This window comes from Corvus hawaiiensis, chromosome 1, assembly GCF_020740725.1.
Source record: "Corvus hawaiiensis isolate bCorHaw1 chromosome 1, bCorHaw1.pri.cur, whole genome shotgun sequence".
In the NCBI taxonomy this organism is placed as follows: domain Eukaryota; kingdom Metazoa; phylum Chordata; class Aves; order Passeriformes; family Corvidae; genus Corvus; species Corvus hawaiiensis.
This window is the reverse complement of record NC_063213.1, coordinates 1074839-1095946: the sequence shown is the minus strand read 5'-3', so window position 1 is coordinate 1095946 and position 21108 is coordinate 1074839. Positions and strand designations below refer to the sequence as shown.

At 51.7% G+C, this 21108-nt stretch overlaps 1 protein-coding gene across 2 annotated transcripts in view; it reads right to left on the bottom strand.

Moving 5' to 3' along the window:
• The window catches only part of SETD2 (SET domain containing 2, histone lysine methyltransferase), a 51637-nt gene that overhangs the window by 7648 nt on the left and 22881 nt on the right, over positions 1-21108 (bottom strand). Inside the window, exons 7-18 of one of the 2 annotated variants that reach the window (XM_048304526.1) lie at positions 20227-20304; positions 19886-19983; positions 18264-18390; positions 16828-16962; positions 16364-16492; positions 14606-15265; positions 6208-6256; positions 5557-5737; positions 2555-3230; positions 1574-1708; positions 1316-1455; positions 271-382 (exon numbers count right to left, since the gene is read on the bottom strand). In XM_048304526.1, the coding sequence (XP_048160483.1) occupies positions 271-382; positions 1316-1455; positions 1574-1708; positions 2555-3230; positions 5557-5737; positions 6208-6256; positions 14606-15265; positions 16364-16492; positions 16828-16962; positions 18264-18390; positions 19886-19983; positions 20227-20304 (2520 nt within the window). Of the gene's footprint in view, positions 1-270; positions 383-1315; positions 1456-1573; positions 1709-2554; positions 3231-5556; positions 5738-6207; positions 6257-11468; positions 11714-14605; positions 15266-16363; positions 16493-16827; positions 16963-18263; positions 18391-19885; positions 19984-20226; positions 20305-21108 lie in introns of those variants that run through there. The other variant, XR_007203803.1, reaches the window with a different exon arrangement.

Here is a 21108-nt window from a genome sequence, read left to right as displayed (position 1 = left end):
ATGGGAAAGGCTCCTGAGCTACACCCTCAGTTTGTCCTTCTCAATGTTATTCCCCCTCATTCCCATTTTTTTGGCCAGCTCCACACACGAGGTTGGAATGCAGGGCAGAACTTCAGGGAAGTCCGGTGTCCACTCGAGCTGTGGCCGCAACGGCCGAGCCCCAACAGAGCCACTCCAGAGGATCCGGGGTCACTTCTGTCCCCCTGCCACGCCCCGAATCCACACTGACCTCCCATCCCATGGTCCTTCCCAAGGATTTGCCTCCCTCACCTTCATGGGGTTCTCGTCGTACGTGGGGGTCCCGAGGTCCATCTCGGCCTCGTGCTCCAGGCTGGCGTCGTCCCCGGGGCTGTCCCAGGTTGGAGGATCCCACTGGGTTTGTCTGGAGGAAGGGAGACAGACCCTTAAAGAAACCGGGACCTGCTCATGGATTATCCCATCAGCTGGCACATCCGGAGTCCATCAGCCATCAGAATTCCTGACACGCGGAATTCGCGGCCTCGTCTTGCTCCTGATGCTGCGTTTGAGGATTTCTAAGTTGGAGAAGGTTAAAACCAAGCAGGAAGAACAGGAAAAAGGGAATTTGCACCATTTCCCACCATGGTGACGCTGTGGGATCAAGGGATGTTCATCACCAGGATGAAATTCCCAGCATGGAAAGGTGGGAATGTCCCAGCAGAGACCCCAGCTGGGCCTCTTCATCTCATCCCGAGACTTCCAACCAGCACAGTTCACCAGTTCCTGCTCGACTGGTTTCAGTTCCAGGTGTTTGAAGGTCTCCTGCCCTGCTGTTGGTGTGCCAGGAAGCAGAGAGGAATCCAAAGGGAGATGGAAAAGATTAGTGGATGCAGAGAAATGTGTGCCAGGAACAAGAATTGACAGCAGGAAATGGATATGGGAGAAAATATTCCTGGCTTATCCCTTCAGAGGTGGATCCCCATCCACACCTCCCACGGCGTTGGAAATGTAAAAAAAAATCCTTTTTAGAAGCTTAAAATTCGTTATAATTCCAGGTAATTCCATAGGGATTGATCCAAAACCTGGTTCTTCCCAAAACTAATGGGAAAGGTGTGGGGAAAACATTGGGAAAATCGCGTTCCTTGCTGTGGAGGTGGGAGTTGGGCTCTTCTCCCAAGAAACAAACGACAGGACAAGAGGGAACGGCCTCAAGTTGTGCCAGGGGACGTTCAGATTGGGAAAATTCCTTCATGGAAACAGCTGTCCCTGGACAGTGCTGGAGTGCCCATCCCAGAGGGATCTCAAAGCCCTGTGGCCGTGGCACCTGGGGACAGGGGTCAGCGATGCCCACACTCACCTGGTGACCACGTGGTAGTAGTAGATCTTTCCCTCAGGGTCCCGGGCCGTTTTCCAGTTGGGAGGGAGGACGATGGTTTTGGGTTTGGGAGGGGACGGCGGAGGCAGATCCAGGAGGTTATTGGTGACCACCAGCTCAGGCTGGAAACAGCACGGAAGGGATGAAGAGAGAAGTCATGAGGGGCCATGAGAGGTGCCCTGAGAGCTCTTTATCCCACGGGAAAACCCTCCCCATCCCTTTGGATCCAGCAGTCCTCACCTGCTGGATGGGCTGGGGCTGTCCGGCTGCCACGATGGTGGTGACGGCCGTGGGGGGCTGCACGATGACTCCCTGCGGATGAGCCGTGTAGATCTGCTGGCCCTGGATGTACTGCAGACCTGGCTGGGCATAGCTCTGGAACAGGGAATCACACTCAGCTGGTTTTCCCAAAAAAACCTTTGCTAGAGGAGCGCAGCTCCCACTGTCCCAGGCTGCTCCCAGCCCCAATGTCCAGCCTGGCCTTGGGCACTGCCAGGGATCCAGGGGCAGCCCCAGCTGCTCTGGCAATTCCAGCCCAGCCCCTCCCCACCCTCCCAGCCAGCAATTCCTTCCCAATATTATCCTTAGATTTTTGGAATGTGATTAATTCTGGTAGCTCCAGACTCCCACTTCCAAAAGCCAGTGGAAGCTGAGCTCCCACATCCATGTTTTACTCGTTTACTCAGCTCCTGCCCACAAACCTCCCTTCAACAGTCAAGAAACCAACACAACTTCTCTAAAGAGGTTCTGAAACATTCCTGCAAGCTGCAAGTTCCTGATTTGCCCCAAGGACTATGGAATCATCATCCCTGGAAGTGTTCTATATCCCCCATCCCTGGAAGTGTTCTATATCCCCCATCCCTGGAAGTGTTCTATATCCCCCATCCCTGGATGCTCTCAATATCCCCCATCCCTTGGAATGCCCAAGGCCAAGTTGGACATTGGGACTTGGAGCACCCTGGGCCAGTGGAAGGTGTCCCTGCCCACAGCAGGGGGTGGATTGGGATGTTCTTTAAGGTTCTTCCAACCCAACACATTCCCAGATTCCATGATTCTCTAATTCATGCCGTTTGTAGATGGGAAATGCCCTGGAATGTGCTTTTCTCCTACTCCTGGGCAGGAAGTTCCCTGAGAAGAGCTAAGAAGATGCTCCAACAAGAGAAGCAACAGTGAGTAACTCAATTCCCAGCTGGCTCCCCTGGTGTTCCCAGCTGGAATTACCTGGACGATGGGTGGGGTGGTCTGCGAGTAGGGAGAGGTCACTCCGTAGACGGTCTGGCAGGTCTGGCCCTGGTAGTAGATGGCCGGTTGGGACTGGGCCGGGGAATAGGGCTGCTGGACAGCCACGGGCTGCTGGCTGGAATCCCACACCCCGTAGCTCTGGCTCTGCACCGCGCCGGCGGCGGCCACCGGCAGCACGGCCACGTTGGCCTCCTGGTGCACCACGGTGTCGCTCTGGGCCACGTACTGCGGGGTGGTCACCTCCATGGTGGTGGCCACGTGCTGGACAACGGGCACCGGCTGCGGCGTGCTCAGGGCGGGCTCCACCGTGTGCCCCACCAAAGTCTGGGAATGCTCGTATCCCGCCGGAGAGCACATGGAGTCCATGGTGGGCGTGGGCAGCAGCACCTTGCCGGCGTTGGGGTTGCTGGGGTCCACGTAGGCCTGCATGGGGTACCCCGGCGGGTATCCGATGAAGCTGTGGTGGGGCGTTCCGTAGCCCATGGAGTCGTAGGGAAGCGGGGACGTCATTCCCAGGTTTTGGAGCTGCTGTTGCTGTTTCTGGGCTTCCCGTTGGGCCACCTCCTGCTCGAAGAGCTTCCGGCGCTCCTCCGTGGACAGCTTGTTGCGGTCCTTGGGCCGGACCTTCTTCTTGGAAGATGCTGGCGTGTCATACCTGGGAGAGAGGGAACAGGGAAAGGGCTGTGAGGCCTCAGGAAGCTGCAGGCCCAGGGCTCCAGCAGCAAAAGGGAGGGTGGGAAACCTGGAATGCCCAGCAACAGTGGCGATTCCTAAAAGCATTCCCTTTTTTCCGGCTGTTTGAGCAACTCAAGAGAAACACCAACACCCCGCTGGTCCTGCTCCCCCACAGGGAGCCAGGGCAGGGGGTCAGCAATCCCGATGGATTGGCCAACATCAGCCTGGTGCTGATGGAGACGCAAAGGTGCCAGAGAAGTTGGAGGAGCTGCTCCGGGATACCTGGAGAGCGAGGGAACATCTCCCAGAGAACCCACGGAAAGGTCAGAACCAGCAGGGTATCCCAAAATGCTGGAAACACTCTGCCGTGTTCTCCTAAAGCAGGACCAACAAGGAATTTGGAAGAGGCTCCCAAACAGGAGCAACTCACACCACGGCACCTTCCCCCTCAAATTCCAGAGCTGGAATGAGAATTCCATCTTTCCAGTCCGGAACCCCGACACGGGAGCTGCAGACATGGCAAAGAACAAGGGAGTCACAAACAGCACATTCCTGTTGGGAATTCTGCTCCTTCCCAGACCACAACTTCAGCTTCAAAAAATAATGGTGTGTATGGGGCTTTAATTCCTTAAGAGTTTTCATCCCAAAACACAGAGCAGCTGGAGGGATTTTTCCAGGGAATTAAAGAAGGAGGGGAAAAAAAAAAGAAAAAGCCTAAGGACTTTGATCAAAGCCCAACCAAGGAAAATTTCAGATCAAAGGTGGATATTTCCAGACGTTACGAGTGTGGTAAAACAGGGATCACAAGGAAAAATGCTTTGCAGCCTGAACATAATGGATTCTACAAAGCATCCAGGATATTCTCCACATATTCCGTGGTCCTGGGATCCATTTACATATCAAAAGCACATTGCTACCAACAGATCCGCTGGAGCTGTTTCCTGGCATTCCCAGAGGAGCTGCAGGATCCGTTAATGGGAACCTCATTGCCGTGAGGAGTTTGGTTTCCCTAATTAAAGTCTTTCCTGGCACTGCCTGCAGAGTTTGGAGGAGAAGCAGCCGGCGTGGAGGGAGTGGGGAGAAGGAAACCGAGGGTTTAGCGTTCCCTTCTCCATCCATTCAGTTATTTTCCTTATTAAATCCTTGGGATAACAACGGGGGATGCTCAGAGTGGGGAGAACATTCCCAGAGAAGGATGTTGCTCCTTCACGGACACGGCACAGGAGGAAGAGCCAGAGCAGCAACTCCTCACCCAAAAGAACCGCTTGTTCTGTTTAGAACAACCCCGAAAATCCAGGATTTACTTCCTGGGGATGTTTCCAGCCTCGTTCCAGGGGGATAGATTTACATCTGTATTTTTTCTCCAGATGTTTCCAACTTTCCCGGCTCAGCTCAACGCGAGGTTTCCTCGTCTGGCTGACTCGGCACCAATTGTTCCCTAATTACGGAGCGGCTTTGAGAGGGACAACAGAGAACGGAATTCTTGAAAGGAAATTCCCTGGTATTTTTCCTGCCTTTAACATGATCTCCAGTCACTCTGAGCTCCAAGACATGGAATATTTTCCTTCTCTTTATTAGGAGTCGCATTCTCTGCCCCGGCAGTGATGCCACCGTTCCCAAGGAAAGGCAGGAGACACGGCACCGGCCTGCTGGGATCACAGCTCCCTGGATTGTTGTCCTTGCAGGAATATGCAGGGAATAATTACTCAGACAAGGAAGTTTTGGAGTTAGAAGTCCTGGTTTGGGCACTGCTCCCTCCTGTTCAGGCAGGGATTGCTCCAAGTTCAGAATAATTCCCAGCACACCAGGAAGAGGAGGAGGAGGAGAAGGGAATGGGTTTTGAAGGACCCAGGGAGCCCTTTGCATTAGGAGGGCTGCATCCTGGAATTCCTGGATTCCCCAGCCCTGGCAGTGCCCCAGGCCAGGCTGGACACTGGGGCTCGGAGCACCCTGGGACAGTGGAAGGTGTCCCCATGGCACTGGATGGGCTTTAAGGTCCTTCCAACCCAAACCATTCCACGATCCCTAATTTCTGTGCAGGAGCTGGCACAGCTTTCCTCATTTCCCACCTCATTCCCAAAACACGCCTGAAGATGGAGATGCAGCTCATCCCAGAGAAGAAGCCAGCAACACCACAGAACCGCCCAGCTCCCGGGAACAGATCTCACCACCAGGATTGCTCCAGGAGAAAACTCCCTTCCCCAGCCCTGGGCGATTTCAAAGATCTCCAGGACCATTTTTCCTGCAGATTTTACCCAGGATTACAGCAGATCCCTGGAATACGGTGGATCCCTGCCAGCACTTGCCTGTCCTCCGGCCTCTTTGTCCCCCGCTCGTAGCCCGAGGATGGCGGGGACAGGGAATCTCTGCGTCTCTTCCTCTCCTTGCTCTGGCTCTGCCGCTCCGGATCCCGCTCCCGGCTCAGGATGGGGTTCTTGGGAGTAGGGGTCTGATCCCGGAGCCCGGCTGTCTCTCTCCCACGGTCAGCTGTTGGGAAAACAGGGAAGAGGGGGGAAATTTTTATCATTCGGAGTATTTAGAGTATCCCTCTCTTAGAACAAGAGGAAACGGCCTCGAGTTGCACCAGGGAAGGCTCAGGTTGGATTTGGGAATATTCCTCTTGGAAAGGGCTGTCCAGGGGTGGAGTCCCCATTGCTGGAGGGATTTAAAAGCCACGTGGATGTGACACTTGGGGACGTGGCTCAGGGGTGGCCTTGGCGGCGCTGGGGGACAGTTGGACTCAATTTTGCAGGGTTTTTCCAAGCTCACCAATTCCATGATTTTAATTCTAGGCTGCCCCATGCCACCCTCAGGGCTCCATCTCCCACCACCCACCGCTCAGGTTATCCTCCCTATCCCAGGAGCTGCGCAGGCAGAGCATCCCTCGGCATTCCCAGATGGGAAAATGAAGCATTTCCATGGGAGAAGAGGAGAACATGGAAAAGGTGAGGACTTACCACTGCTCTCCTTTTCCGCTTGGCTCTTCTTCGGGATGCGATACACCTCCTGTGGAAAAGGCACGGGCACGGTCAGAATTCCAGCTGCTCCCAAAACTACCCCAAAGAGCCGAGAACCGCATAAATCCTTGATAGGGAACCCCCAAAAAAGGGTCTCTTGAGGGAAAGTTCTGGGGGTTTTGTGGTGCTCTCCACTTATCTCCTCTGCTCAGGGTCTGATTTTTGATGGATTTAGGTGGAATTTTGGGCCAAGAGCTCTGGGCAGAGCTGTAGGGTGCTACACATTCCGTGGGGAGGTAAGAGTGTCCCACCAGCACCTCCTGCTGTCCCTGTCCTGGTCTCCAGGGCAGTTTCAGATTCTCCTGCTAGGAGCAGGGAGTTGGGCTTGGTGATTCCCACTGCAGACATTCCATGAGTCTGTGATCCTGGCTCTGGTGGCCAACATCTGCTCATGGACCATCCCTGGGCTTCTCCCAGCTCCCAAGAGCCTCACTGGGGACAGGGTTCACGTTTCCATGATGCTCCCAAGGTCTGGTGTTTGATGTTGGAGCATCCCAAGGGCAATGAGCAGGAGGCCAAGGCCCAGCTCCGAGCAACCCCTTCGACCAAGGACCTGCTGAAGCTGCTGAGATCAGACCCCAGCGTCCAGCACTCCTTCAATGGCAGCAAAGTCCAAACCCTCTGCTCATCCAGCTCCTCCCTCAGCACAGGAGAGAGTCCAGAGAAGGCCCCAGAGCTGCTCCAGGGCTGGAGCCCCTCTGGATCCAGGCTGGGACAGCTGGGAATGCTCCCCTGGAGAAGGGAAGGACACAGGGAGAGCTCCGAGCCCCTTGCAGGGCCTAAAGGGGCTCCAGGAGAGCTGCAGAGGGACTGGGGACAAGGCCTGGAGGGACAGGACACAGGGAATGGCTTCCCAGTGCCAGAGGGCAGGGATGGATGGGAGACTGGGAATTGGGAATTGCTGGCTGGGAGGGTGGGGAGGGGCTGGGCTGGAATTGCCAGAGCAGCTGGGGCTGCCCCTGGATCCCTGGCAGTGCCCAAGGCCAGGCTGGACATTGGGGCTGGGAGCAGCCTGGGACAGTGGGAGGTGTCCCTGCCCATGGCAGGGGTGGGATGGGATGATCCCAAAGGTCTGGTGGAGATGGCACCGTGGGAAGGAAGGGAAGAAGAGCTGGGAACGAGGATCAGAACTTCCCTGAAGCCCAGCTTTAGCACAACAGCCCTGCTAAACCCCACTGGAGTGCGCAGCACCGACTCTTCCCACGTCATTGGAAGCAACTGTGCACCCTCACAATTAGGAATGAGGTTGATTAGCACCTTCCCATGCTCTGCTGTATTTTTAATTGGAATCTTCTGGCACTCTCAGTGTAAATCCCATTTCATCTCAGTGACGCTCATGATCCTACAGAGGTTTTACATTTACATTCCTGACTGTCCAAGCCCTGAAAGCTTGGAATAAAAAGCTCCTTTTTGTTTCATTCCAGCTTCTATCAAGCCCTAGCTCTGTTCCCTTCCTGAAGGAATACAGCATTCCCAAGAATTCCCAGTTGTTTCCAGCTGCTTTGCGCCTGATGGGGCATCCCTGATGGAGCTGCAGCTGCATCCCAAAACAAACCCCATGGAATCATGAAGGAGATGCTCAGTTCCACACAAAGAAATTGCTGGCAGGAGCTGTGCTGACATTCCAGCTTTCCCAGGGCACCTTCCCGAAAATCTCCTTTCATTTACGCCCTGGATGAGGCAGAGTGGGAAAAAAGACGGATTCAACTGTTCCTGAGGGGAGAAGGCTGCTCCAGGTGGGAATTTAAAGCTCCCACGAGCTCAGAAATGTGGCGTTTACCTTGATTTGACTCTCAGATTTTAAAGAGTATCTTTTTTTTTTTTTAATTCCTCGAGTTTTTAAAGCTGTTTGGGAATTAATTAAAGGGTGGCTCAGGGGGCTCATTAGCAACGTGTCCACCCCCAGGCCTGGATGGGCTAAAAACGAGAATTTCCTTTAGTGAATAAAAGGAAAGGAGAAGAAACCCGTTGTGGTTTGTCCACGAGGCAAAACTACTTCAAAAGTGCTGCTGCTGGTTAAAAAAAAAAAAGGGATTTGGGCCAAGTTTTTTAGGTTTTTAAAGATATTTTTGCTTTTCCATAGAGCTTGGACACAGCACGTGCAGTTTGAAGGATCTACAAAAAAGAGAGGCATTAAAATTCCATTAAAATGACATTTTTTAGTTTTTTTTATCTGTTTGTGTGTTTGCTATGGGTTAAAAGACTCCAAGTCCAGGGGTTTTCAGATTAAAAGTAAAGAAACAAAGCAGCAGCTCCATGTTTGGGGTGGGGAGGGATGCAGGAGGAGCCCATAATTATATAGGATTTATGTATTTATGAATGATGTCATCTCTGCAATGTCCCATATCATGGAATCATGGAATGGTTTGGGCTGGAAGGGACCTTGAAGCTCATCCAATTCCAACCCCCACCACGGTCAGGGAACCTCCCGCCAGCCCAGGATGCTCCAAGCCCCATCCAGCCATAATTTATGGATTTGATTTTATTTTCCCACAGAATTCCATGGCTGTGGATGGCAGGGATGATCTTGCCTCTCACCACCTCGTGTGGGATGGAAGTGACCACAGGCGCAGGTCCTGAAGCCCCAAAATCACCTCCCAGCAATGGGTTTCCCAATTTCATTTCTTTCTTTCCCACATTAAACTCCTAAAAATGTTCATTTTCAGAGCAGCACATCCAAAAAATCCCCCCAAATCTGCCCCAGGGCTGCTCCCAGAGGGAATGAGGAGCCACCGAGGAACGGGATCATGGATGAGCTGCCCAGAGGGGAAGGACAACACGAGTGTTGGGAAGAGCTAAACCACACCAACTCCCCAGCTCCTAAAAAGGATCTGTCCCATTAAAGAGCAGGATGGGGAATGGGAAATTACTGGGAAAAGGCTCGGTGGGAAGAGAAGGAGGACACCGAGCACCTGGAGTAAGGGGACTTGGCACCCCCGGCACTGCCGCTCCTGCCACACCTCGCTTGAGGTTCACCAGGGCACTGGGGGAGCCCGTTCCAGGATCCATCCCAACCAACTGGCCAGCCCTAAAAAGTCCAGGAAGCCCAAAATCCAAGGTCATTATGAGCAGGGAGTGAGCTCCGTCCTGTTGCAGAGCAACTCCAGCTCTACTCGGTGGAGCCTCCAGCATCCACGTGGGAAGATGGAGACAGCAAAGGCTTTGAACCAGGAACAAACGGAAGGACTTGTCCAAATTGCTCCATGAGAAGCAGATGGTGGTCAGACCAGGCTGGGGAAAGTCCCAAGAAAAGTCGATTTTATTTTGGGAAACGGAAGCTGCTGGCTCGGAGCTGCAGAATTCCTCAATCAACGCGACCGCGGCTAACGGGCTCCAAATGGCTCCCGAGCTTCCAGCACAGCTTTGAAGGGATTGCACGGAAAATTAAACGCAGAAGGAAAAGTGACACGAGTCTGTTCGACACAAAAGAGGGGGGAAAAATGGGATTTAGGCTGTCCAGCCTCAGGCACAAGCCAGCCTTGGCTTGGGAAAGGGAAGAGAGCTGCAGGATCGAGTCAGGACTCGAAAGACGCAGCAGTGGGAAAGGAAGATTGTGCCTTGATGGAACCTCCTCCCTGAATCCGTCCCTCAGCTGCCAATCACTCCTGAATTAACGGTTGGATTTGATGATCTTAGAGGTCTTTTCCAACCTTAAGGATTCCAGGAGTTTATCCTACAACTCTACGAACTTCTGCTGACTTGTTGAAGGAACACAACTCAACCAAATCCATCCCCTACGCGGCTGGATGCTCTTCCTTCCCTTCCTCCCTCCTCTCCTCTCTTCCCTCTGCAGCTCCAGCGTGATCCCAAGGGATGGGGCAGAGCAAGAGGAAGGACCAACACCACGAAATCCCTGCTGGAAGGCCAGAAAATCCCACAGCAAACCCCGGCCTGGCCGCTCCCCAATCCTATTGTTTTCTCAAACTATTCCTTGCTCTAAGTTATAACAAATTATAAAATTCCCCATTAAAGCATGGGATGCACGAGCCAGAGCCAGAGCCAGGCACTCCAGGAAGGCTTCACTGGGAAAGGGACAGGCAAGAGCAGCTTCACAGGGCGCTACCAGGATAAATCAGAGCAGACTCGGAAAGATCACCCCAGGGGAAGATGGAAGCGCCTTTGGCCTTGGTCACCCAAGATGTCCCGTTCAGGGTGAAGTGGCCTCCAGGGCAGGCTCAGGTTGGATATTGGGAATATTCCTCCGGGAAAGGGCTGTCTGGCCCTGGCACAGCTGCCCAGGGCAGGGGCGGAGTGCCCATTGCTGGAGGGATTTACCAGCCCTGTGCATGTGGCACTGGGGACATGGGGCAGGGGTGGCCTTGGCAGTGCTGGGGGAAGAGTTGGGCTCAATGGTCTCGGAGGGTTTTTCCAACCCTAACAATTCCCTGATTCCATGATTATTAAGCTCCCAGATGGGCGCAAAAAAAAAAAGGCCACTTTGGCCTAAGTCAGGGTGAGGGCTCAGCCTTGAGCTCCGAGTCACCGCAAACGCCTGGAAGGTCAGAAGTGTCCAACTGAAACCGTTTAAACCCAAGGCTGGCTCTTCCAAAAGACTTTTCCTAAAACCAAGACCCTCTCCAACTCACAAGGAAAGGGCCTGTGGACCCTCAGAGCCACAACTCCCAACTGCCCTTTCCCAGAAGTGAGGGCCTCCTCTGGGGTGGAGGAAGATTCCCAAAACTCGGTCCCACCTGAGGCAGAGTGGCACCAAAATGTCCTCTCCTGTCCCTCAGCTCAGCTACTCAACCTCAGCCGTCAAGTAGACGTTGGGAAGAGCTTCCCAAGCTTGGCCCTACGGCGTGTTCCGGTGCTTCCGAGAGGTCTGTTGGCCATCGCACCACGTGTCACCTCCAGCACGGGCCTCTCCGCACGGATCAGCCCACGGAGCCTTACCTGAGCGCGATCCACCCGGAGGAACCACGTGGAACCAGCACCTGTGCCCCTGCCGGGTGCCCAGCAGGCAGCCTTTGGCACTGGGAGGGAGTTTTCAGCCCGGGAGAAGCCATGCGGCGCTTCCTCGGACAGCGGGATCGGCGCCCACGAGCCCGGGCTGAAAACTCATCCCGCTGGGAATGGGAGTGTGTGTGGTGTTGTGCCAGGGGTGTGGCCGTGGCCAGCACTCCTCACGGAGTCGGAGTGTTGGAGCCCTGGAAGGACTTAAAAGTCCTGTGTGTAGAGGTAGAGAAAAAAATTAAGCTCACTTAATCCTTTCAGGCCAGGAGCTGGGATTTCCCCGGAGCGACGTCCATTGCCGGCAATGGACGCACCAAAATAACGTCGGCATCCCCGAGTTAACCACCTCTGTCCTCCTTTCACCTATCACACTGCTCATGCATCATCCAGCTTCCCAACCATCTTCCCGGCTCTTCACGCTATGTCCTCTCCCTTCTTCCGCACGGAGTTGGAGAAAAGGAGCCCCTTGGTCAGCTCTGGCTGCCCGGAGAAGCTGGATGGAAACGGTGGAAATTACAAGGGGGTCATCAGCAAGGCTGGAGAGGACAGCGCTTAAGTCACGACGTTTCCGACCCTCCCGCCCCCCAGCCAAGGCCAGGTGTTCCACCGCCCCAAAAACCCGGCTTTTCCAAAGCTCGGATGTGCCGGGAAAGGCACCTGGGGGTGACTGAGCCATCCCCCTTCCAGCTTGGATTTGTCTTTTAGACATCCGGGGCGGGCTTTGGTGGCACCTCATGAGGTGAGAGGTGGACAGAGGCAGTTAACTCCCCGAGCCATGAAAAAGTCCAGCACAGGATAAATTCCCAGCTCCCAGCTTCCCTACAATTATTTTAGAGAGAAACGAGTTGTCACAGCCCCGTGTCACGATCCGGCTTTTTTGGGATGGATTTGCTGGGATTACACTCCAAGCTCGTGAGATCCAACCCCATCCCCACAAGCAGACCACGACCTCATTAATAAATACACGGAGAGGATGAGAATCCACCTCTAAAATACGGGAATGTGGCAGGACTCCATGGTCCAACCACAACTTCAACAAAATTCTGTAGATTCCCAAGCTGAGCTTCTCCAAGCTCCAAAGAAAACACAAATCTTGGGGATAAAACGACACCGTCAGATCAAATCTGGTCTCAGACCAATGTTTTGGGGGAGTTTTGTGAAATTTCACACGTTTTACCAATATTTTATCATTTTCTCTGTGCTGTCCCATGCACGTGGAAGGGAACACGGCAGTTCCAAAGGAAAAACTCCGTCTGGATACCCAAAACAAGTCTCCAAAGCAGAGCGGGACTAAGGCCTGCCTCAACTTTCAGTTTAAAACAGGTCGGACTTGATCTTGGGAGGTCTTTTCCGACCTTAACAATTCTCTTGGCAATGACGGAAAAGGACTTTTTCCTCTTTAACCACAAATCCAACCTGACGGTGTCGCTTCAAGAGGAAAAGCACACCAAGAGTCTGCAAATTCAAAGCTGGTAAAGGATCAGATCCACTCGGAACAAAGGGGAGGAAAACACCAAACCACAACCCAGCCTCTCTGCAGAAATGGATTTCAGTCACCTCCCTTCTTCCCCCTCCAAGATTTGCGGCACAAATGATTGTGCCCAAAACTGTGAATTTCCCGGAGTGTCTGATCCTCCTGAAAAATTCAGACTGAGGCAAAATGTCCCTGAATTCTCCTGGGAATCTCTGCATTTCTAAATCCTGATGTTTGTAGCTACAGAACGGCACAAGCAAAGCTTAAGGTGAGGTCTCCTCCACCTGCACTGGCGCCGCAGCACAATTAACACCCGTTATTTTAATTAACCTCCTTCAATCATTACTCATTATCAAAGCCAATGGGTAAATAAACTCCTTAGCTCTGTGATGCATCAGAAAACATGAATTTGCTTAAAACTACTTCCAGTAATTAAAGCTGGGCTGGTGGTTGATTGAGAGAAGGGCAGAAGAGCCACCAAGCCCACAGGAAGCTGGAATTGCAGCAGCACCTTCAATTCCTGCTGGATCCCCAGGAATCACTGGGTTTGGACTTCTTAAAGAGGCTCCCACCCCTCCTGCCCTTGAATATAAGGAATATAAAATAATACATGGAGCACAATCCTACAGAAGCAGCAGCTCGGTGAGGAGCTTCCAAAGAGCTAAAGAAACCCAGGAATGACTGAAGCGCTGAGCAGAGAGCAAGATCCACAGAACCATGGAATGGTTTGGGTTGGAAGGACCTCAAAGCCCACCCAGTGCCACCCCTGCCATGGGCAGGGACACCTCCCACTGTGCCAGGCTGCTCCCAGCCCCAATGTCCAGCCTGGCCTTGGGCACTGCCAGGGATCCAGGGGCAGCCCCAGCTGCTCTGGGAAGTTGTGCCAGGGCCTGCCCAGCCTCACAGCAGGAATTAACTCCTTCTTCACCACTGATCTAAATCTTTCCTCTTTTAGTTTAAAACCGTTACTGGAATGTCACCCTACATCCCATCAGAAAGGAGCTGTTGGCTGAAGATCCCACTGGCCACCTGTGGGACAGGGACACAATTCCACAGGACAGAGGGAGCCACCAATCCCTTCTCTTGAAGAGGTTTTCTGCTCCAGAAGACCTTGGTGGGAGTGAAACCACTGAAGTCCCAAGTAACACCCAAATCTGGGCATTTCCATCTACAAACACCCAGGGGTTGATCCAACATGGCCTTTGAGAGAACCTTTGTGGCCAACAGACCCTTCTCTGGAGGCTCCACACGGTGCAGATGAAAAGCAGATGTTGAAAGGACAGGAAAAGCTGAGGATGTTGGGATAACTGAATTCAGAGAATCCCAAAATGCTTGGGCTGGTAGGGACCTTTGAGATCATCCAGCTGCAGCCCCTGCCATGGGCAGGGACACCTTCCACTACCCCAGGGTGCTCCAAGCCCTGTCCAACCTGGCCTTGGACACTGCCAGGGATGAGGCATTTAGGAACAGCCCTGAACACTTCCAGGGATGGAATTCAGGAGCAGACAGTCCATCAGTTTGTTTCAACACTGATGGATATGAGCCACTTCCACCCAAAATGCTCATGGCATCTCTGGCCTCCTTTCCTGATGGGTTGAGAAGGGAATCTCAATCCCTCAGAGCTGCCCTTTTCCTGGACAGCCTAAAAAACAACGGGATGACCGAGGTGTCCTTGTGTGCCCAAACCCAACCAGCTGCTGATCTCAGCGTGTGCCACCCGGACTCAGGTCACACCCAGGGCAGTTTGCACCAGAGGATTTATATAGAAAGCACTTTTTGTGTAGAAAAGACCATTTTAGTCACCAAATATTGACCAAAAGACATCAAACCAGCCCCATTTGCACCACACCACCACCAAATCCATGCTTTCCTTAGCTCCAGGTGCTGGAGCTGCACGGAGCTGCCTCTTACCTTGAGCTCCTTCCAGCTGTCGAGCAGCCTGGTGGCCAAGTCGCTCACATCCACGATTTTATCTGTCTGCTCCTGGCTCCTCTCGCTCTCCACATCAGAAACTCCTTCCTCCTCATCCTGCGACGGCGTTTCCATGGCCATGGGCTCTTCCAGCTTCGCTCCGTTGCTCTCCTTGACCTCTGCCTCAGGCTCGGCCTCCAGTTCAGCAGGCTGGGATTTGCTGCTCTCCACCGGCGCCTCCACAGCAGTTCTGATGTCCTGCTGCTGCTGCTGCTGCTGCTGCTGCTGCTGCTCCTCTGTCACCTCCATCGGGGCTGCCTCCAGCTGGTCCAGGTCCTCCTTGCCCTCCTTCCCTTCCAGCTCACTGGTGGTATCCGAGATGGCGCTGTCCATGCTGTTCTCGCTGATGATCTTCAGCCTCCGGAACACCAACTTCTTGGGGGTGTCTGTGTCACCTTCCACGCTCTGCTTGGCCGAGAGCTCCGGGGTGTTGAGCGGGGTGTGGGCCCGGGACGTGTTCTCGCTGGAATATCCGTCGCCCTCGCTGAGCTGCGGCACCGCCGTCTTGGTCTGAGCCCAGCGCTGGATGATGGGCAGCACCTTGCTCTCCTCCAGCATGTTCTTGGTAGGGATGGGCAGCAGCTCCAGGGTCTTCATGATCTAAGGGCAAGGACAAGCAGGGCATTGTCAGAGCCATCAGGATTTAAAGCTGTGTCCAACCTGGAATAATTCCCTTTTGTCAGGAAGAATTCAGTCTGGAATATCAAGGTGGTATCAAGGTTTGGGTGGGAAGGGATCTTAAGGGTCGTCCATTCCACCTCCTGCCATGGGCAGGGACACCTCCCACTATCCCACGTTGCTCCAAGCCCTGTCCAGCCTGGCCTTGGACACTTCCAAGGATGGGAAGTCCACAACATCTCTGGACAACCTGTGCCAGGGGCTCACCACCCTCACAGCCAAGAACTCCTTCCTAATATCCCATCTAAAATTTAAGTATCTGAGCTAATCTATCTAATGATGGTCACAGGTCATGGGTGAGGGATTTCGGGAAGAATTTCTCCATGGAAAGGGTTGTTACACATTGGAATGGGCCACTCAGGGCAGTGTTGGGGTCCCCACCCTGGAGGGGTCCCAGGAAGGCCTGGAGGTGGCACTTGGTGCTCTGGGCTGGGGACAAGGTGGGCATCGGGCACAGCTTGGACTCGATGACCTTGAACTTCCAGATGTCTTTGGGCATCCAATCCCAAACTGCTTATGGAAAACCAAAACATTCCAGTTCCATTTCAGACCGTGAGGATCTCCAATTCCCTGTGCTTCAGCATGGAATAAACAGCAACAGCAACAACCTTTAAGTCTCGCTCATGGAATCTACCTCAGGAATTCAAGGAAAACCACAGGAGCAAATTCCTTCCGTTCATTAAGGATGTGCCTGAGGGCAGAAGTTTCAGGCCTGTAGTTCTGAGGCACCTGAGTTTGTTTTCCATGAACACTTGGCATGGATTTGTATTTAAAAAAAAAAACAGAAGGAAAAGAAAATCCTCGTGATCCCGAACATTCAGTAAAGCTGCCAAAACCCTGTTCCCCAGAAAGGGGAAAGTCCGGACTCCCCGTTCCTGGAGGGATCCAACAGCCCTGTGCATGTGGCACTTGGGTTAGTGGCAGCCTCGGCAGTGATCAGGAATGGTTGCACTTGATCTTAGAGGGCTTTTCCCACCTCGAGGATTCCGTGGGAGCTCCCAACCCCAGGGAATTACTGACCTCCAGCTGCAGCTTCAGGTTGTTGGCGGTGCTTCCTCTGCCATCGCCCAGCTCCGTCATCCAGATCCAGAGCAGGGACAGGCCGTGACACTCCAGGAAGGACTTCAGGCAGGACTGGGAGTGAGTGTTCTGGAGAGCCAAATGTGGGAATAGTCAGAGACTTCCGGGCAAAACCATGGAAAACTGCTCCACTGGGATTATGGTGAAACCCACAGCAGAGCCAGAACTCGGCACCTGAGCACGTCCAACTGATTCAAGTGGCTGGAAGTGCTGGGATTGGAGCAGGGATTCAGCAGCAGGACCAGGATAACCATTACACAGCTCGTACTGGGGAACAAAATTTAAGGGCAATGGATCCTGGAGCCACTCAGCTGAGCTCGGGATGCTGGAACAAGGGCAAGACCTGCCTCCCACACTCCCCTCTTCCTCTGAGGATCCCTCCCGGTCCCAGGGCTGCTCCTCACCTGGATGAGCTTGAGGCAGGTGAGTTTCTGCTCCAGGGTCTCGATCCGGACCATGAGCCGGGACAAGCTCAGCACCTGGTTTTTATCGGAGAGGCCCTCCCCGTTCTCCAGCAGCGCCTCCAGCTCCCCATCCACCTGCACAGCCAAAGGAGAACAACCTCAGCCCCAGGCCACGGAATTCCCTGACTCCAACCTCCGCTTTCCCTAAGGAACGTCACGTTTTAGCTCCGGACAGGTGGAAATTCCAGGTGGTCGCACCAAAAGCCTCCCAGTTGATCGTCTCTGGTAGGAAAACAAACTAAGAAATGATCTTTAATTGCAAGTAAAACTTATTCTTTATATTCTGAATTGTAGAATTCCTTTATAAATCTGTAATAGATTCATGGATTATAAATTTTAACAGATTTATAATCCTTACAACCAGAGGCCCCCTCTCCACATGGACACTGGAATATCCTTCATCATCATTTTGTGACTAATCAGTGTTCTAACACACCCTCTAAATGATGTATCAATTATTTCTTGGCTTCCTCACTCCCTGATACAGCAAATAAAAATGAAAACTGGCATTTTTAAACTTCCCAAAAGAATTAGGAATAAACCTTCTCCACAGGAATAGAAGTTTGTATCTTCAAGGATGGAATAATTACAATTTGTAGGAATTAAAGAAGAGCCTGTGCAGGTTCTTGCAGAAGATTTTACCCAGAAAAAATCCTTTTGCTCTGGATTCTCTGCACTTTTTCCACACAGTGTGAACCCATCCCTGCAATTCCAAGTGTTGCCTCTAAGCCAAAACAATTTAGAGACTCAAATTCCACCTCCCAACCTGGAGACGGCCGAACTCTGCCCTCGGAGCTGCCCAATTTCAGGTGATGCCCTAAATGGTGGAGCCAATATTGTTCATCTTTCATGGATGTTTAAAAATCGTGGAAAACAACCAAAATTTTTTAATCCATGTGGAATTTATGGCAGGGTTTAGTTACGAATGAGCAGATACTGGACCTGGGAAAGTCCCCCTCTGGTGGGACTTTAAATAACCAGGAGAAAGGAAATACGGATTTAACTGAAGGTCCAAGAAAACACAAATCTTGAGGGGCCTTGTGAAATAAAATCACTGAAGTTGGAAAAGACCTCCAAGATGATCAATCCAACATTTAACGACACATCCATGGGAAAGACTGAACCCTGAGGTCATCAGGAGTCATCTGCTCCAAGGGAACAGCCTCAAGCTGTCCCAGGGGAGGGTCAGGTCGGACACGGGGGGAATTCCTTTATGGCAAGGGCTGCTGGTGGTGGAATCCCCATTCCCAGAGGGATTGAAGCCGAGCAGACGTGGCACTTGGGGACGTGGGTGGTCTTGGCAGCGCTGGGGAATGGCTGGACTCGATCTCAGAGGGCTTTTCCCACCTCAGGGATTCCGGGAGAGCCGAACTCACCGAGTCCTTTTTCCGGGAGCGCTCCTTCTTCATCTTGCCGCCGGCCGCGCGGATGCTGACCCTGTTCTCCCCGCCCAGGTAGCCCCGGCAGTTGGAGGAGCCACAGAAACATTTCTGGGCCTCTTTGCTGTGGGGGGACACAAAGAGAGGTTCAACCCCAGCTCAACCCCAGCCACAGGCACTCGTCCAGCTCCAGAAGCCAGGCTGGGAACGGCTCTGCATGGAAAAGCCACTGAAAATGCAAATAAAGGCTTTGCTCCTGACACAGCTCCCATGAGCCCCAGCCGTGGCAGCTGCAAAGCCAAGCCTGCCTCACTTCCAGGCTCTCTGCAGGTCCAGAACCAGGAACCAGAGAGGAAAAGGTGGAGCTGGTGGGGCTGAAAACTTCTTATCCCACATCGGCACCGATAGCCTAATTTTCCTAAGGAATTTATCCTCAGGATTATACATCCATTAAGAAAAGCTTGCAGTTCATAGCTTTTTATATATTCATTTTTTAGATATTTATTTATGATTTATTTTTATAATATAGTTCTTTTATAGATATATTATGGCTCATATATTGAATTGTAAAGCTCAAAACGGGATAAAGAAGGAGCTCAGGATTCATGGAAGCAGCAAAATCCACATGGAAAATTTGTTCTGTATGCACAGCCGTGGATAATAAATCCAATAAATATAACAAATGTAATAAATGTAATAAATACAATAAATGTAATAAATGGAATAAATACAATACATATAATATATGTAATAAATATAATAAATAGAGTAAATATAATAAGTGTAATAAATATAATAAATATAGTCGATATAATAAATGTAATAAACATAATAAATATAATAAATGTAATAAATAAATGCAATAAATTTAATAAATGTAAGAAATGTAATAAATATAACACATTATAAATATAATAAATGTAATAAATAGAATAAATTGAATAAATGTAATAAATGTAATAAACGTAATAGATACAATTCCCAAGGAATATTTCTCCCAAGCCTCTGTATTTCCCACTCGACACACCATCCATTTCAAGCTCCATTCCACAATTTCTTGAGAAAATGGCAGGGTTTTATCTTAAACATGTGGGATCCACTGGAGGAACGTGGCTCTGCAGTGGTAAAAACCAGGGAAGCTCAATTCCAGGAATTTTCAGGAAGGAGGAATGATTTTAAAATGCAACTAAAAACTCAGTCCTGATCTTCCTGCCTACAGGAAGGGCCTGGAGCAGGATCCAGAAGGAAAAGGAAGGGATGCTCCTTAAGTTACACTTCGGCACACAGTAACAGAGGAATATTAGGCTCAGCTTTAGCAAAGGGATCCAAATTCCAGGCTGGAGCTTTCCCTGCACCCCCGGATTAGGCCAGGAAGACGGGATGTGTTCTCGAGGGGGTTTTACAGCTCCTCAAGGACTTGCAAAGCCATAAAACAGGAGCGGGAAGGGAAGAACGGGAATTCCTGGGGAATACTGCAAAGCCTGGATCCTGGCTAATCAATAATGAGACAGGAAGAAGCAGGGAAGGGAATTATCTGGGAAAGGGATGGCGTGGGACCCAAGTGACACCGGGAAAGACGAGGTGAGCACGGAATTCCCGTGCCAGGAAATGGGACGTACCCGTATCTCTGGAACTGGTAATCGAACGTCAGCTCCGAGCCCGACGGGACCAGTTTGGTGGTGAAAAATCCAACCCGGAGCTGCCCATTCACAGTCCACTATGGAAAAGAGATGCCAGGAGTTATTCCAAGCCTGACTCCAGCTTCGCTTTCCCTGAACCGCATTAATCCTTGGAAAAGCAGCACGGGGGAGTTTAAAACCGGGCGCACTGCCTGGTTTAAATCCAGTTGGTTTTGTGTCGCTGATACGACAGCAACAAGAATTGCCAAAAGGAAGAAGGAAAACGCTTCACTCTGAGCTCTCCAGAGGGAGGAGCCGCTGGATTTGATCCAGCACTTTACCTTTTGGGTCTCACAGTTGGGCTCACAGCTGTGGTTCATGAAACGGGAGCAGTTTCCTTTCTGGGTGGCATCGATGATCTGGAAAGGAACCAGAAATCCAAGGGAAAAGGCTCATTCCTCGGAATGGGAAGCAGCTACAAACACAACTCATGGAGGAATCAGCTCCTTTCCCGCTCTTCATTTGATATTCCCCATCCTTATTCTGGAGATTGGGGGTTGTTGGCACATCAAGTTCCCACCAAAAAGAGCTCTTAGGTACACGGCCCTTCATTTCCCAAAGTTCTCCAGCTGGATGTGGATCCTGGATTTTGTTTCTGGTGAGACCATGAGGGGCTGGGACAGTGAGTTTTTCTCCCACACACCTCATACTCCGAGGGAAAAGTCTGGATCACTTCCAGAAATAAAAACTCCTTTTATAACTGGAAATGCTCCTTTGTGACACTTCAAATCACACAACAATCCCCAAAATCCTTATTTTGAGAAGACAAAAAAAAGCAGGAAAAACCACTCTTGAGTATTTTTAGCTCCTTTTCTCTCAAGCTCCGCAGACCCAGAAAGTCCTGACAGGAGAGACAAGGAGAGTCTGAGATGGAATTTCTATTTATCCCCCTTGTTCTCAGGCAGAGGGAACAGCTCCACATCCCACGGAGCTGAAGCAGCCATAATTAATTAAGGAAATCCGATATATAAATATTCCAGAGGCAATCCTGCACGGAGGGACTTTGCCAGCTAAAAATATCCCAATTTCATGGAGTTTAACAGGAAAGGAAATGTGGATTTTTGGTGTATTTGGGCACCCAGGGAGGGCGAGTTTGGCCTGGAGCATCTTCCCAAACACAACTTTTCTCCCAGGGACGATGTTTGCTCATGGAAGGGATGAGC